This window comes from Saccostrea cucullata, unplaced genomic scaffold (genome assembly GCF_032062105.1).
Source record: "Saccostrea cucullata isolate Sc308-1 unplaced genomic scaffold, CSIRO_AGI_Scuc_v1 ctg12262, whole genome shotgun sequence".
Classification (NCBI taxonomy): Eukaryota; Metazoa; Mollusca; class Bivalvia; order Ostreida; family Ostreidae; genus Saccostrea; species Saccostrea cuccullata.
This window is the reverse complement of record NW_026922274.1, coordinates 1,600-19,309: the sequence shown is the minus strand read 5'-3', so window position 1 is coordinate 19,309 and position 17,710 is coordinate 1,600. Positions and strand designations below refer to the sequence as shown.

The 17,710-nt window shown below is 35.6% G+C and overlaps 2 protein-coding genes and 1 long non-coding RNA gene across 3 annotated transcripts; 2 read left to right on the top strand and 1 right to left on the bottom strand.

Annotated features, from left to right (window-relative positions):
* Positions 1-551: 551 nt before the first annotated feature.
* Positions 552-2,370, top strand: LOC134261515 (uncharacterized). Its single transcript, XR_009990830.1, has 2 exons — positions 552-997; positions 1,858-2,370. It is a non-coding gene; the product is annotated as an uncharacterized LOC134261515 (long non-coding RNA).
* An 11-nt stretch (positions 2,371-2,381) lies between these two features.
* On the bottom strand, positions 2,382-3,791 carry LOC134261514 (ras-related protein O-RAL-like; the record flags this gene model as incomplete). The annotated part of the gene is made up of 3 exons (XM_062743945.1): positions 3,656-3,791; positions 2,883-3,057; positions 2,382-2,609 (listed from the first exon to the last, which is right to left on the bottom strand). Coding segments are annotated over exons 2-3 (336 nt in total), but the record flags the coding sequence as incomplete, so codon positions are not given.
* Positions 3,792-10,928: 7,137 nt separating this feature from the next.
* Positions 10,929-16,918, top strand: LOC134261513 (gamma-glutamylaminecyclotransferase-like). The gene is made up of 3 exons (XM_062743943.1): positions 10,929-11,061; positions 11,809-12,003; positions 16,406-16,918. Exons 2-3 carry the CDS (start codon positions 11,821-11,823, stop codon positions 16,733-16,735), a joined length of 513 nt encoding a protein of 170 aa, XP_062599927.1. The 5' UTR covers positions 10,929-11,061; positions 11,809-11,820; the 3' UTR covers positions 16,736-16,918.
* Positions 16,919-17,710: the final 792 nt, after the last annotated feature.

Below are 17,710 nucleotides of genomic sequence, written 5' to 3'. Positions count from 1 at the left end.
TAAGTCAAACAAATGGCCATCCATTGAGTTTCGAATTTTTTAGAGACTTGAAATTATTTTTAAAACTTTATTCTTTAAACTTTATTCTTCCAAGTTGAAGACTACATAAATGTTTGAATCATGTCAAATTTCCATGCAAATTACTCAAGATCACATAGATGGTTGTGAAATACTCTATGGATTTCAGGGACCAATTCTAGCAAAATCCCCCCAAAAAACTGACATGATAAGTCTCATAGCCAGGGTTGTCCCTTAGAATTAAAACAGCAGGGGCATTAAAAAGGTAGATGGGTGTCTGGGGGTGAATTCCCGGGGCGCACTTGATTGGGACCCTTCTAGACGCAGAGGGGAATGTGTCCGAATGTCAGAATGGTTGTAATTAGTATGTCTCAATTGAGTGTGTAGAAAGGTATTTAATATGGCGGAATATCAACTGCAATGTTCTGCAATTACTGCAGTTGTTTTTATAGAATTTCGAAAGGGCAAAGAGACAACTTAGAGTGAAGAATACATATTCAAACAATCATCAGAAAAGAAATTAGAAATACAAATAGCAACCCGCGCTGATCACCGTGTGCCATTAAGAATTGAACAAAACTTCACATCACTTCATTTCAACATCTTTAAAATAACGTTTTCTTATCGTTATGTAAAACAAAACTTATATATTTGGAAAGAGGATAAATTAAACTTTTGATCTATGTGCATATTTTTATGTTTATTAATTCATAAAAGTGTTTTTTGAAGCGTTAAAGTCAATACACACCGGTAAACATCGATAATGGCGAGTTTACAAGATCCGCGCGTGGCCTAATTATACGGGGTTCACGAGATCTAAAATGCGGCAGTCTAAATATTTATGAATATGCATGAAATTTTCCAACCAATCAGATCTAATGTCTCTCTTCAACATGGTAGTTGTAAGTAAACCGAACTCCAATAATTACCGAAGATACGACACCCCAAAGTTCATGCGACCCTGCCTGAAAAGTTTTCGGTAAGTAGTTTACTTACATATATATTCTTAAAGTACACATTCTGAAGTTTCACTTGATATAAGTTTCAACCCTGTGCAATAACATTTAGCCTACCGCATTTTAGGTTAAAGGTCAATTTCATTCATAAATTCTCACGCGTCACCGGGCGCCATCTTGGAATTTTACAACTCGAAAATACTACGGCTTTCAAATACACGATTTACCTAAAAACTAAAACATATTTGGCCCTACCATCATTGAATACTTATTAAACAGATTAGAAAGATGATTTAAATAAGTTTATTTATTGCTTTTGACGGGTGATTTCCACAATCAGTATAGTACAAAGAGTTGAACGAATTTCCTCGGATGTTCAAATTATCGTAATGTTTTCTTGATTGTTATATCATATAATCTTTTTTCATACAAAAGGAATGCCTTATTTTTTCGATATAAATTATTTATATAAACTCTTTTTCATACAATATTTTTCAAACCAATATAATTTTGACTATTTGAATACATCTCCACATGAACATGGTCATGCTCTGATCATGGTGAACAAGGAATCCCGTTTTTTCTAAAACTGTGAGACGAAATCTTCCCAGTCAAATATTAAATTATAGTCAATAAAGATGAATTATTTTTATTCAGAGGCATATAAAACCATGTCTCTGGTTTTATAGAAAATAACATAAGCTGACAGTATGAGAATTATGACTGTAACACAGTTTACACATATTTTGAAAATTATTATTAATGCACTACCCTTAGGATGTACAAAGTCATATAGGTTAATCTTTTTTTTTTCCTCAATCTTGGATTTTTTTCTACCAAGATTCCATATCAGTGTTTAAATATTTTTTTATTATATTTTCAGATGTTGCCATACACAGCTGGAGTTTTGGGACTGATAATCAGCTGATTTTTCAATCTTCCAAGATAAAATGGATGTCACCATATTTGTGTTTCCCTAATAAAACTATGATTTTTATACAATATTGTCTTTTTTCTGCATAAATGCTTTGAGATAGAAAAATAAAAACAGCAGAATCAGAAAGATCATAACTTTTTCAGTCAGAGTAGCAAGTTTTATAAAATTCTGCCAAGTAATAAATAAATTAAAAGGAAATAAGTTTAATAACTACTTTTTTGAAATGCACCGGGTCCATCCACAAGCGAGTTGACACCTATCTTTACTGTAGCAAGAAATTCTAGAAAACGACTGAAATTTTGCAACTTTAAACTCCCATAACTTTTGTTCTACTTAAGATATCTTTAAGAAATAAAAAGTATTATGCAAGTTTTAAGAACCTCTTTCCAATGAAATAAAATTTGTGTACAATTTCCCAACATAAAAAATCAGCTTGGGTTGCTAATACAAATAAATGAATGGTATGTGAAGTGAACACTGAATACTAACCTAAAATCTACTGTAGCCTGAAATGACTCCTGTTCTGTTATAGAGAAAAGACACAGAAAGCCTTCCCCACTCCTAAAATAATTGTCCCTGATTGCTGCATATTCCTCCTGACCGGCCGTGTCCAAAATGTCAATCTGCACTTCCTCTCCGTCTAACACAACTTTCTTTCTGTAGGAATCTGCCTTTGTAGGCTCATAATCTTCAACAAACTACAAAAAAGAAGACACAATATCATGTCTACCAAAAGAGTCAACCATTTATTTTTTTTCAATCAGATTTTTTAATAGACAAGTGAAAATTGCTTGGCACTTATTCAACTGGACAAGATGATATACCTCAACTACACAGTGGACTAATTTCTTATAATTGCTACATTAACGGAAGCAATATCAAAATTACTTAAGCTCATACATTGCTTTAAATATTGACTGAGAAAATGGCAGAATGAACACAATATCTGTTTTTATTTACTGAATACTCACTTCATCATACATAAACTGTAGGGTCAGAGCTGATTTTCCCACACCTCCACTCCCTACCATAATGACTTTGTGTATAACCTGTGGTTGTTGTGTCTTTGCCTTTGACATCTTGATCTCTTTTTCTGAATATTTTTTTTTCTTCTAGGTTCGGTGTATAATCCACCAGAACGAGTCTCTTAATAAAAAATAGAAGAAAAATTTTATAAATAAAGCAAGAAGGACAAGTGAAATGTGAATTACTACGATCAGCCAATTATATATGATACATGGAGTTTATAGATGTTGCTTTACTAGTATGAATCACATGTGAATATAATGACTCATCCTTAATAATATGATGATAATTGGTTATTTTGCGTTTTAACGCAATATCAGTTAAAAAGAATTACTGTAGCAAATGTATTTTATAATAGTGTTTTCGTTTTTTAATACGGATACTTGTCATTAATGGCAACAAACAAGCATTTCCGTGTTTTAAGTGGCTCATCACAATTTGGGTGTGACAATATAATAAAAAAAATACACACATGGAGAAAATGGCAAAGCATATAAAATTCATACCAAACTAAATAAATACTTAATGTGAAAATTCTATTTCAAAAGATTTTAGACTTACTACTACTTATTACAGAAACATATTAAATCACAATTTTTGCCGGCAAAATGATTTGTTTTGATTTTTCTTCCAGTTCCTGTCTGACCTGCCTCGACTTCTGACGTACAGGGCATGATGTTGAAGAAACTGAAAAGACTGCTCGTTACTTCTGACTTACCTTGTTTTCCTTATCACAAATAGTTGCCAGAAAAAAATATTTAAAACCTACTTATACAAAAATGTTCAGCACTTTACAAATCCATTGAATTTTCCAAAGTGGAAATGGCGATAATTAGTGCATTGTGGGAATTTCCCACAACCATATTTAGGATTGCATTTTGTCAAAACGCAAAAAATTGCCCTAGTTATTGTGTAGAACGCGCGGAGTTTCAAAATAAGGATTACAGCTTTTGGAGATATATATTCACAATGTAAATTATTAAAAAAAAAAAAAAAAAAAAAAAAACTTCTTGATCTCACGATATAAAACAAAGAACAAGAATAAATGAATGGATAAAACAAAAATACAGACATCTGTTCACTGTTGGATTGAATTTTTTTTTTTAGAAACATGATATTTCTTCTCTGTTCAAAAGGACCAAATCCTTTATTGAATTTATTTTGAGAAACATTTTGTCTCAAAGCGGGGGATTGTCCACGCCTTGTACGCCCTCTTTCTTTAAAGTAGATCATAATTTCATTCATATTATTATATTAACATTTAGGGGACGACCATTTGATTCTGAGAGGGGGGGGCCTGGCAAAATTTTTTGAGACGGATTATTTATTTTCATGCCTGTCGAGAACAGATTATTTATTTTCAAGATTATCAAGGACAGATTATTTATTTTCTTCTATGTCTTACCGTACCTTGATCAATTTTTTCTAAAAGACTAATCATTAATATACATGTACCATATTCGGATACAGGATTTGAGGAGGGGACAGGTATAACTTTGTTAGGGCAAGAGGTCTGGGGCCGCCGTAAGGGCCCCAGTGGGTCCTGGGCGAATCCCTGGTGGAGGCCAAGGGAGTACACCCCCAACCCCCCCGAAGCTCTTGGGGTTTCGTGTATTTTAAGAGTAAAACCAGGCACTATTATAGTGGTATTGGTTATTATGAACCAAAGTATGACAAAATTAATACTGGTCATACAGTACTTTGAATGAAGTAAGTTCAGGGAGCAAAGCCACCTGAGGCTCTTGGGTTTTTCAATATGTACAAGAGTAAAATGGTTAAATGTGTACCAAGTATGACATTATTAAGTCATATCATTCTTTGAAAAGGGCCCAGGGGGCGAACCCCCTGAAGCTTTTGGGTTTTTGTGTATTTTAAGAGTAAAACTACACAAAAAATATTACTATTGTCCCAAAGTATAACATTATCATTATTATTCATAACATACTTTGAAATTTTAAGGGAGGGCCTGGGGTCGTACACATGAACGTCCCCCTTAAATCCGCCAGTGTATATTTTGTATTAATTTATATGGAAAGTATAATTATTCGACAAGAAAATTTATCTTTTGTGGTGTATAAGAATTGGTTTGTATTTAAAGTTATTCATCACACCTACTAAGTGCACATTGTCATGTTGATAAACTGACTTAAGTATCCAGTCTGGTAATCTGATTTTAAATACTATTTTGATCTGAAATGGCGAGCGGAGCGAGCCAAAAAATTTTTTGAAATGAAGACTTTTGAGATTAAATAACACGTAAATAAAAAAGGTATTTTTACAATATTTAATTATCTGCAGAAGTCAAGGTCAGATTATTTATTTTCTCTGTATTGGAGGACAGATTATTTATTTTCAACATTTTCAGGGACAGATTATTTATTTCCAAAATCTGCCAGGCCCCCCTCTCAGAATCAAATGGTCGTCCCCTTAATAACCTAGAAGATAGATCGGACATTCTATAAACTAGATGCTGCCATAAAACATTGATATTAAAGTAATGTCTTTATTGATCCGTCATATTTTTCAGTTTTAAAAGGAATGTAATATTTTTTCTTTGAACAACTCGAACGACAGAGACCACATCAAACATATTGGACTTATTCTTCACGAATAACCACACTCTGATCAACAAATGTGATGTGATACCTGGCATCTCGGACCACGAAGCAGTGTATGTGGAATCCAGCTTGCGTGCAGTACGACCAAAGAGACCTCCCAGGAAAGTCTTCATGTACAGCAAGGCAGATCTAGAAAATTTTAGGCATGATCTACAAACCTTCTGCAGTACATATACCAAGGCTATATCAGAGTTGTCAGTAGATAGCTGTTGGGAACTCTTCAAGGACACCCTTCTAGGTGTAATGGAAAAGCACATCCCATCAAAGCTGATGTCAGGAAACAAGGTTCACAAGCCATGGATCACGAAAGAGGTAAAACGCAAGATGCGTAAGCGAAACAAGCTTTTTACAAAACAGAAGTTGAAGAAATCAAGTAAGATCAGAGATAAATACCTACAGGCGAAATCTGAAGCACAAACAGCTGTAAGGAAAGCATACTGGGACTATGTGAACAATATTATTGAAGTTGGCAACGCAGAGTCTGATATGCAGCCAAATAAACAAAAACGCTTCTGGAGGTTTGTGAATGCCATGAGGAAGGACAGCAACGGAGTGTCACCACTAAAGGACAGTGGAGTACTACATTCTGAGGCAAAAGACAAGGCGGATATTCTGAATCGCCAGTACGAGTCTGTATTTACTAGAGAGGATACCCAGAATATCCCCATGCCTCATGGTACACCATCCCCACAAATGCCTGACATTAAGATCTCAGAGAAAGGAGTCTGCAAGCTACTGAGGAAGCTCAATCCTAAGAAGGCCTCAGGACCTGATTCTATACCAGCCAGAGTTCTGAAGGACATGTCAGCTGAGATTGCTCCACTCCTCACTCAACTGTTCTGTAAAAGCTTGTCTGAGGGCATCGTACCAAATGACTGGAGAAAGGCCAATGTAACAGCTATTTTCAAAAAAGGTGAGAGATTCAAAGCCTCAAATTACCGGCCAGTTTCCTTAACATGCATATGCTGCAAGCTGTTAGAGCACATATTGGTCAGTAACATCATGAACCACATGGATAGGTACAGCATATTATCAGATGTGCAGCATGGCTTCCGGGCACGAAGGAGCTGTGAGACCCAACTACTCACATTATTTGATGACCTGGCAAGAGCATGGGACAAAGGTATCCAACATGATATGGTTGTATTAGACTTTAGCAAGGCCTTTGACCGCGTCCCACATGAGAGACTTCTCATGAAGCTACACCACAGTGGAATCCGTGGTAACACTCATGTATGGATCCGCTCTTTCTTGACCGGGAGATCCCAGCAAGTGGTGGTGGAAGGAGCCACATCAGAGCCCGCAACTGTCATCAGCGGAGTCCCACAAGGGAGTGTGCTTGGGCCTGTGCTCTTCCTCATCTTCATCAATGACCTGCCAGCTTGTGTCAATAGCCATGTGAGATTATTTGCTGATGATAGTGTCCTTTATCGCCAGATACACAGTCGGGAGGACTGCGAACAACTCCAACAAGACCTACACCACCTAGAGGAGTGGGAGAAAATGTGGGGAATGGATTTCCATCCAGACAAGTGTAACACCATGGTGTTCACCAGATCCCGCAACCCGCAGCTCTACAGCTACTCACTGAAAGGTCAGATGTTGGAGAATGTAGAGACCACCAAGTACTTAGGGGTATGGATAACTACCAACTTGTCATGGAGGGTCCATATTGATAAGAAAGTTAAGAAGGCGAACTCTACTCTTGGCTTCTTACGTAGGAACCTCAATATCACCAATGAGAAGACCAAGACAGAGGCATATATGGCACTAGTTCGGCCCACATTGGAGTACTGTGCCTCAGTATGGAATCCCCACACAAAGGATCACATCCACCGACTTGAAATGGTCCAGAGGAGAACTGCTAGGTACGTCACAAATAGATACAGGAATACCAGCAGTGTTACAGACATGCTAGACAGTCTCCAGTGGGAATCCTTAGAGAGCCGTAGGACCAAGGCACAGCTCGCCATGTTTTATAAGGCATGGAAAGGCCTGGTAGATATCCCGCTATCTCAGTATGTCACTCCATCATCAAGTCGAACCAGATCCACCCATTCCTACAGATTCCAGCATCATCAGTGCAGAACCAACATCTATAAGTTCAGTTTCTTCCCCAGGACTATCATAACCTGGAACACTTTACCAGCATCTGTTGCTGAGGCCCCTGACTTGGTACACTTCAAGCAGGGGCTTTCATCACTTTCCTTCTAGATGGCTCAGGGAGCAAGTAAGCTCTAGTGAAGTCAGTAGGCAATGCCGGGGAGACCTCTACTAGTAAGTCTCAGGGCCGCTACGGTTACCGGACTGGCTGCTGACAGAAGAGCTGAAAACTTCCTTCTTTTACCTTTTAACCGTTTTTACAATGAAGCGCATTGAAGTGGTAAAATTTTTCGTTGGGATGAAACGTTCTGAGTCATGTTTTGAACGTCAATTATAACATAATGACATGCCCATATTTCTAGAAATGAGAAAGAAATATTCGTCGTTATGTTTTAGGAAACCCCACTCTTCGCGACAAACGACATGAGTTACACTGAAATGGAGCTTTAAAAAGATAAGAAGGGAGAGTTAGAGACTCCCCGCTTCTGTAAAACACAAATTGCAACGAATATTTGCATATTTCTGAAATAATCATGTCTGTTGAAGTTACCAGAACACATGTTTCTGTCGAACACATGTTTACTCAGTGTTTATTTAGACTGTCAATTTGATTGGCTATTATATTTATGGAAAACCTGTTCTACAGGTATTCGAATAAACAAATTGACAGTTTTATCTATTTCTATAGAAATGGGCGTGTCATCCTATGACAAACAACGTTCTAAAGATAGCTCAAAACGTTCCATTCGAACGGAAAATTTTACCACTTCAATGCGCTTCATTGTACATTTTAATCTTTCTAACAATGTTGTCAAAGCGCTGCGCCGTTGAGTAATCGTCAAAGATGACGGACCAACGTACCATGTAGATGTAGATGTAGATGAACAAAGTATCAAAGAAGATTTGGACGAAAAACGTCATCAATGTGCGTTTATATAGCACATTGATGAAAAAGTTGAACTATAAATTTTCCGTGAAGAATATTCAGAAAATCGTTAAATTCTTTCTAAAATTAACACCATATATCATTATGTAGCCCTCTAGCTCCGATTTTTTTTAATCTGATGCCCCCCCCCCCCCACACACACACAAAAGGGGGGCCGAGGGTAGAAGGGTTACTGTTTAATTGAGTTTTGGATATTATGGACCTCACCCACGAGGGAAACAAATCTAGCCAAAAAATATCATCGTCGGAAACCCGGGTGATGAATAAAGATGAGATCACTCGTGGATAAAAATATGTGTACTTTATAATTAAAGAATGGGTCGTAATTTAACGCGCATCCAGGGATTTTTTTTTCCTCGGAGAGGCCGGTGGATCCATATCACCTTCAGCAAATGAAATTCTTTGATTTAATTCACGAACACGACTCTCCTTTCCATTTTATGAAAGGGTCCCGTTTTCGGGGGCAGTGATCCCGCATTTTTATTGATTTTACACAATCAGTAAGTTTCAAATTCCATGACCCAGGCTCCTCGCCTCTAACCAACCCCCTATATACCCGGTAGTGTTTGATGCAGACCTGGTCAAAGATGCTGCAAATTATCAGAACGATATTCCTGTGTTTAACCCCTTTAATTAAAATTCTTTGCAGCATTCCACCTGATAGATCCCATATAATTACATGTATGTATACTAGTATTTGATTTATTATAATCATTTTGTGGGTTCATCGAGAGAAAAAAAAACAAATTTAATTCAATTACTAGCAGGCTGATCCGATGGAAAAATGATCCGGGTTGCACGCTTGAAAAAAAATTTAATCTACTCATTTGTTCATTCATTCAGTAAATTATTTGTTAATTTACGGTATAGCTGCAGAATTGTAGCTCTCCGAAAAATATATTGACAGACCGGAGAGCTACAGATTGCGCACAAAAAATTACCTCCGTTCTGGATTCATTCCTTCAAATTCTTACCCCAATTGCAAAAAAGCTACATTTCAAAAAAGTCCTTACTCTTATATCAAATAATCTAGTCGTAAACATCTGCACGAAGAGCGTTGGGCCGAATTACCTTGCAAACCAAAATGGCAGTATAAACAGGCGAAATTTTCGATGATCTCAACTTCAGGGCCGGGGGGTGGGGTGGGGTGAGGGGTGGGGAGGGGGGGCTATTAACAACATTTGTAAGGAATGGTTTGTTGAGGAAACAGTGAGAGAATATGTTTGGAACACACGGTTAGTTATTTAATGTTTTGAGATGACAGCATTAAAAACATGGAAAGATAAATCGACAAACAGCGCACTTTTTTGTGCGCAATAAATATACATTTTTTTTTTTCTCAATGGGTGGCACTGTAGCTCTCCGGTCTGTCAATTATATATTTTTTTCGGAGAGCTACAGTTCTGCAGCTATTTACGGTATAGCATTATAGGTCACAAATTCACAACACTGACAAAGAAAGATAAATCTAGAAAAGCCGAGGTACTTCAATACAGAAAGTCAGCCTCGATCTTGTGTCCGCATTGTATTGGTGTTTACTTATTCGAAACTCAAGAGCATGCATGCCCCAAGTACTATCAGTTTTTAAACCGAGGCAGGTTACTGACAGAAAAATAAGTTGATGTTTACATCAGTCTAATTAAAATCAGACTTCTTAGATCTGCGCCGTATTCACTCTGCTTAACTTACACTTACGCAGAGTGAATATGGCGCGGATCTAAAAAGTCTGATGTTAATTAGACTGATGTTTACACTTACAAGGATTTCAACAACCTCGCTAAAGTCAGTGTCTCGTTTTTCTTAGTCGTAAGAAGGAGCTTTATATAAGTAAATGAGTTGTAATCTGGCCCACATGTTTTGTACCAATAATTTCGTTAGGCCTTTTACTGAATTTGACTGGAATATGCCGTCTTAGTTCTACATGATCAATACATACCTGGCTCACGGCGGATGTGACAGGTCGACAAAGGATGTTTACTCCTCCAATGCACCTGATCCCACCTCTGGTATTTCCAAGGGTCTGTATTTATGCCCTCTGACTCCACAGATTTGTTTTTTTTTAGATCGTCATGCATTGTTCGTTGTCTTCATCTTTTTCATCCAATTGAATATTCTACGAAGCTTGCTTTTTTAAAACTCATAAGTAGTTTGGACACCCTTCAGTTTTATCATTATTTGTTTTAAAAAAATTACATCTACTATACTATAAACATATTATATTATTTGTATAGTAGATGTAAATTTTTTAAACAATTCAGTTGGGGAGTGCCTATGCTCAAGTAATGTGTGAGTATTTGAATGATATAATTTGGTAATGTCCTTTATAAGCCTCGTTACGCACAAAACTGATAGGATTTTTTCGCGTGGTCAGTATATATGATTTATCCAAAGGTAGTCGATTGAAGACAACAAAGTGAAACCTGAGTAATTCTTTAACAGTGCTGAACTAACTCCAAGGTAAATATATATATATTACTAGATGTATCTGTCACATCTCATATTTGTTTTTACTCATGAATGAAAGGTAAGTGTAAGGTTACGGAAACGCGTTAGGGACAGAAGCTAAGCATTTGATTATACCTCAAAATACCTGCTATTGCCTACATATGAATAATTTTAAATCTTAAGAATTGATAAGCTTATTTATGACGCTAGTATTGAATATATATAGCATTTAAAATTGTTTATGTTTAAGGCTGACTTAACCTAGCTGCAAGAGTTTTACGACAAATTCAAGAAACGGACCTACAATCCACGAACTTCAAACTGATACTAGTATTATAATTTTTAAAAATTGACTATCTATAACTTACTTGTTTCATAAACGATAAATCAATTGTTCTTAATTAAATGTTATCACTTTTTTCTAGACTAAAACATATTGATGTTATTCTCACTATACATGTAGATCAGTGGCGGATCGAGGAATTTCATATCGAGTGGGTGGGGTCGGGGTGGTGAGGTTAGAAGGCGGGGTGGGTGGGTTTAGGGGCTTTCTTGAAGGCCCAAGCCCCTAATGGGTCCAGGGGCAAAGCCCCCTAAAGCTGACGAATTCTTACAAATAAGAGGTGTTATTTTCTTGATTTTAGTATAATGAACATATTTTAAGGTCCACATACAAAAAATTCAAACATGTGGGGGGGGGGGGGAGCCGGCCCTGGATCCGCCTCTATAGATAAAACCTACAACCTTTATTTTAAACAGTACTGAACCTCGATGACCAGGGTGTTTGTATACGGGACACTAAAAAATGGACAACCTAATCATTTTCGTTTGATGGATTCTGATTCTGGTTCTGCAAAATATATTGACCAAGGAAAAACGGCGGAGAGGTACCCCCTGGTAATAGAAAGGGTATATAATCTGCCATGTCTGTTACGTGTGCCAGGAACGGGAATGGTAAATTATTGCTTTAAATTATAAAATTTAGTCAATAATTAAGACTCTAGTATAAGGGTATGACTTATGACTGTTCTAGTTTTTATATTAATAATTTAATATGTTATAAAATTGCTAAATCAATCAATAAAGTGCTTTCTATGTTTGTAAAAGAGGGAATTGTAATGGTTTGTTTATGTCGCGGTAATGAATTCTTATTGCTAATCTTTTTATTAATATCAAATGTATAGGTAATGCACACTTGAAATGAAGTTGAAAAGAAGCTCACATAATTTGTTACTTACTGTTATGTAATATGTAGCACACTTAAATTTAAAAAGTAGCGGCAATAAGTTGTAATTTCTTGCTGTATAGCACATATTAGGCCATTCCAAGTTTTTTCTATATTTAGCGTCCGCCTGCGCCTTGGTTTTTGACACCCCATATAAGAAAAACACAACATGATCATCAGGAGCCCTGAAATTGATTAATTTAATTTCGAATTTTTGTCAATTTTTCCAAATAATTCTGTACAGTAAGTTATATTGGATGTATTTTAAGCAGTAAATCCTTTGTTTTTGCTTAAGAATAGATCTAAAGATCAAATCATTTGAAGGGCGTCATTTTTATGACTTTAAAGCCTGTGACTGTGTTCTATGCTTTGGCTTGTGTGTTTTTTTGCGAACAGGTAGCTAGGTTTTTGAAAGATGGGCTGACGCTAAACAGAGAAAAAACTTGGAATGGCCTTAAGTCAAGTTGAAAAGGAGCGTTAATATATGGAACGCCGGGACTGTCTTATTCGAGGATTAAATATTATATGCAGAGTTTCCTTCATTATATGCGGTACTATTTTTATTATATGAAGTAGTTTTTACATTATATCGTGTACAACCTCCATTATATGCAGTACTTCTCTCATTATATGATGTAGATATGTCATTATATTATGTACATCTATCATTATATAAAGTGCTTTTAACATTATATGCGGTAGTTCTATCATTATATGCGGTCGTTCTAACATTATATGCGGTAGTTCTAACACTATATGCAGTAAACACAACAATATGTTATGTACTTCTTACATTATATACAGCATATTCATCATTATGTGTAGTATTTCTGTTATTATGATGATGCTGATCGTTAAATATTATGTTCGGTCCAATTAGCATTCCGTGCGGTAGATTTTGCATTTCGTTATGATGTAGACACAGTATTATATGCGGTGCTTTCTTCTTTATGATGATGACCTTTCGGAAGCTACCCTTCGCAACCCCCTCTCTTATATTTAGAAAGTTTTATTTTCGTTCTTAGATATGAATATTCTTCATGATTTTAGGTTATATCTTTTTTTTTATTTATTTAGTTTGACAAAAACCACATATGGTGCAAGTAAACAAATATAATAATATAGTCACATGGATTTTCTTACATCAATTAAATGCAACACGTATGAAGTTACAAATATTTCTTGTATATTTAACATCTGCTGAATTAAGAATTTCATAAGTTATACATATATTTTTGAAAAGTGTACAAAATTCACTATTTAGTTCAGGCGCGGATCCAGAATTTTTTCTCGGGGGGGGGGGGGGGGGTGGAGGGGTGTTTCACCCCAGTCCAAAAAAAAATCAAAGCCAGGAATTTCTTGACAAGCAAAAAAAACAACAACAACAACAACAACAACAACCAAAAAAAAAAAAACAACGTACAATCGCCCAAACTTTAAATACCTATTACTTGGGGGGGAGGAGTCAATGACTTCTTATGTTTCAAACCTCTGACTTTTCCTACCAATTTAACACAAATTCGCGGTTACCAGGGGGGCGGGGGTCTGCGTTTTCAGAGGGGGTCCAAGGTTACCTTTTTCTTGCTTTAGTATTTGCAAAGTCCAGTGGGTGTTCTGACCCCATCCCATCCCCACCCCCTCTAGATCCGCACATGTTTAGTTGTTTATAAAGAGGGCACACACAAATAAAAAATTATGTTCATCTTCAACAACTGTTGATACAATATCTTTCATCTCTTGGGTAACATAATCTGCCAACCTCTATCTTTATATTTTGTGGACACTTATTTTCAATCGAGTTAAAAAAGAACAGAGATTCTTGGAATTGGAAAAAATTTAAGTATGGTTGAATTTCAAGCTTGTTTAGATTTCGTTGACTTATTAACTAGATTTATCCATACATTAATTAAAGGAATTTCGAAGTCATGTCAATAATTCAGTAGTTTACAATGAGAGCTAGAGAGAGAGAGAGAGAGATACGGCTTATTATTGAAATATTTTTTATCATTCCATTGTATTAATTGTTAAACTATGGCATATAAAAAATAGCTGATATTCACTGTCTTAATTTAACTGTACTATATAAATGATATGTATCAGGAAAAGACATACGATTTTCAGAGCAGACATTACACGCGCATAGTAACACCCTCCCCCTTTTCCTAAAATAACTTTTACTATTGAAAATGCCCAATGTTTTTTGACTTGTCCACTTTCTTCAGGTAACTTGAATAATTTTTTTTCTCCGGCTGACCCCGCCCCCTTCCCCCACTTTCAAAAACAATGCTACGTCAATGTATTGAGTCGTCGTGGGTTGTACTTCAAGAATTTACTTTTAAAAAGATATGTGGTAGAAATCCCTATGCCTATTAAAATGAGAGATAAAAGGGTAATTTACATTCTGAAAAATTAGCACACCCCACCCCTAATTACAAATAAATAAATAAATAAATGAATAAATACATGTAATGTTTTCTATAAAGCGCTGTTAAAGACCTGAGTACTCGAAGACATCAGTTATTTTTTTCATTTTGCATTTTGACATTGATTGTCCTACAAATGAAATGAATCTTTTTGAATGTCATATTGTTCACAAGAAAGATAGAAAAAATGTCTCAATTTTTTTTCACTCTTAAAATATTTCTATCATACCCCCCTTCTCTCTCTCTCTTTTTACTTCATACCATAAAATAGATGGAATTTTATTTACCTCTATTACCCTACTTCATATCTTTCAAAAACAATTTAATTAGTTCATGTACTATTTATTATTCACTGCTTTAATCAGAGACATAAATAATACGCGCATGTATTTATTGTACTGAATTCAACAGTTGATAGAAAGAAGAACCTTAAACAGAGAGTTCCGAAGGGTAGCTTCCGAAAGATCATCATCATAAAGAAGAAAGCACTGCATATAATACTGTGTCTACATCATAACGAAATGCAAATCTACCGCACGGAATGCTAACTGGACCGGGCATAATATTTAACGATCAGCATCATCATAATAATAGAAATACTACACATAATGATGAATGTACTGTATATAATGTGAGAAGTACATAATATATTGTTGTGTTTACTGCATATAATGTTAGAACGACCGCATATAATGATAGAACTACCGCATATAATGTTAAAAGCACTTCATATAATGATAGATGTGCATAATATAATGACATATCTACATCATATAATGAGAGAAGTACTGCATATAATGGAGGTTGTACACGATATAATGTAAAAACTACTTCATATAATTAAAATAGTACCGCATATAATGAAGGAAACACTGCATATAATGTTTAATCCTCATATAAGACAGTCCCGGCGTTCCATATTAATAAGTTGTATATTCTTATTACCGTCTTCCTTGGAAGACGGTATTGTATAGTTGAAGTTTTTTACAGTCTTCGGACTATGCACTTCCTCTCTTTTGTGATTGGTAGAAAATGCATGATGAGAAAATTTTCAATTATTTCATTGGTTGAAATGCTGTTCAAGGCAAGGGAGATAACTTTTTGATGATCTAATTTTCGTACGACTTAACAATTTTGCAAGATTTTCAATCTTAAAAAAAAATGACAAAACGAACAACAAAATCAGCAGTAATTAATTCCTAATAACATGATTTTTTGTATAGCAAAAAATAAAAAGATCTCTTTGACTTCATTATAAATAAAATTTGATTTTTATTGCTTGCAGGCTTTACAATTTGTTATTATTCTTTTCCCCTTTCTTGTTTGAAGAAGGAAATGGAATCAGCCGAGGTTTGCCGAAAGCTCTCGGCGAGTCAAAGTTTACGGAGATGACCGAGCGACAACCGTGGTAGGGCTAATGCCTGTAAAAAGCTAATGTAGAAATACAAAATCAAGAAATTCAAAAGAATTATACGGCCTGATAGGTGTAGATCAGTTTACAGTTTAAGATTGTTGCTAAAGACGGGAAGCTTTTTAAAAAAAGCTCTACTTGTGTATAGCGGTAATAATTAATTAATGTGTTCCTTCCGATAGAAGAACACATTGTTTATGAGAAATTTTTCATACGTAGTGCTTGTAATGAATGTTAAAACACGTTATATCTTCATATTAATATTGCTGAGATTCTTTTCTATATTATTCTAAACAGCACATCAAAGGTGAAATTTATGAAGTGGATGAAAAGAAAATGAAGTTTCTTGATTACTTTGAGGACCATCCAGAAATGTATGAAAGAACTTTAATATCGGTGGAACATCAAAACTCCGTAGAAACTCAGCCCAGTGTCTCAGATTCACACAGTAACTCTCAAGTTCCTCATAAAGAAAACCAACCGAACACTCTCTCCCAGTGTTGGTGCTATTTTTATAACGATCGTGATGGGTCACTAAATGACCTTCCTCGCTTGGATGATTACGATTCAAAAGGAGGTCACGGTTTAGAATATGATTCGAGTATTGATGCAGAGTTCGATAAGTAATTAAATTCCATATGTTTTATCACTGACGGTGTCACTCAAACTTTGTCTGATGAGAAATTTACTACAGTGTGTCACTTTTTTTCATGGAGCGTGCTTAATTTTCAAATGTTGATCACAATGTATTTCTCATCGATTGTTTGTTTGATTTCAGTGAAATAAATACTATACTTTGCATATATGAAACAGAGTACCCAGCAATACACAGCTAATACTGATTAATCGCATTGAATTATTGCTTACGACAAAGTCACCCCCACCCCCACCCCACCCCCCCCCCCGAAAATTTCAACAGGAAACAGTAATTCTTCCTCCGAATTTTCTCATCCCGTCAATAAGACGGAATGAGAAAATTTGAGAAAAAATTACTGTTTCCTGAAAGATTTCTTTCTTTTTTTTTTTTTTTTTTTTTTGCGTCAGACCCTTTTTAAGCCAGTCGGTCTAGACAGGTCTTGCCACGAGAAATGCAGTTGTGAAACAAAAAGGTATGGTCAGAGTTCAAGTTTTTCAAAAGTAGGTCAAAGATCAAAAGGAATAATCATATTAATATTGCTTTAGTAAAGCCGTAGCTTCAATCATTCAAAAGTTATGGCCAAGATTAAGGTTTTATTAAAAAGTAGATCAAACTCCAAGGTAATTGTCAAAATAATTCATGTCATATTTCAAGAAATACACATGTAAAGTATAAAAACCTTAGCACTAAACGTTCAAAAGTTAGATTAATTCCGTAAAATTTTGCGAAAGTGGGTCTAAATCAACGTCAAGAGGTCAAACATGTTAGTAGCAAAAGAGGTGTTGTCACAATTAAGAAACTCAGAGATGTCAAATAAAAAACCCATATATCTCCAACGAATCAAAAGTTATGCACAAAGTAAAAGTTTTTGCGAACGAATAGATGGACAAACAGAGCAATAGGCACAAAAAATTCGAAGACCATGCAAGTGAGACAGATGGACATGGTAAAAACCTTCGACAGGG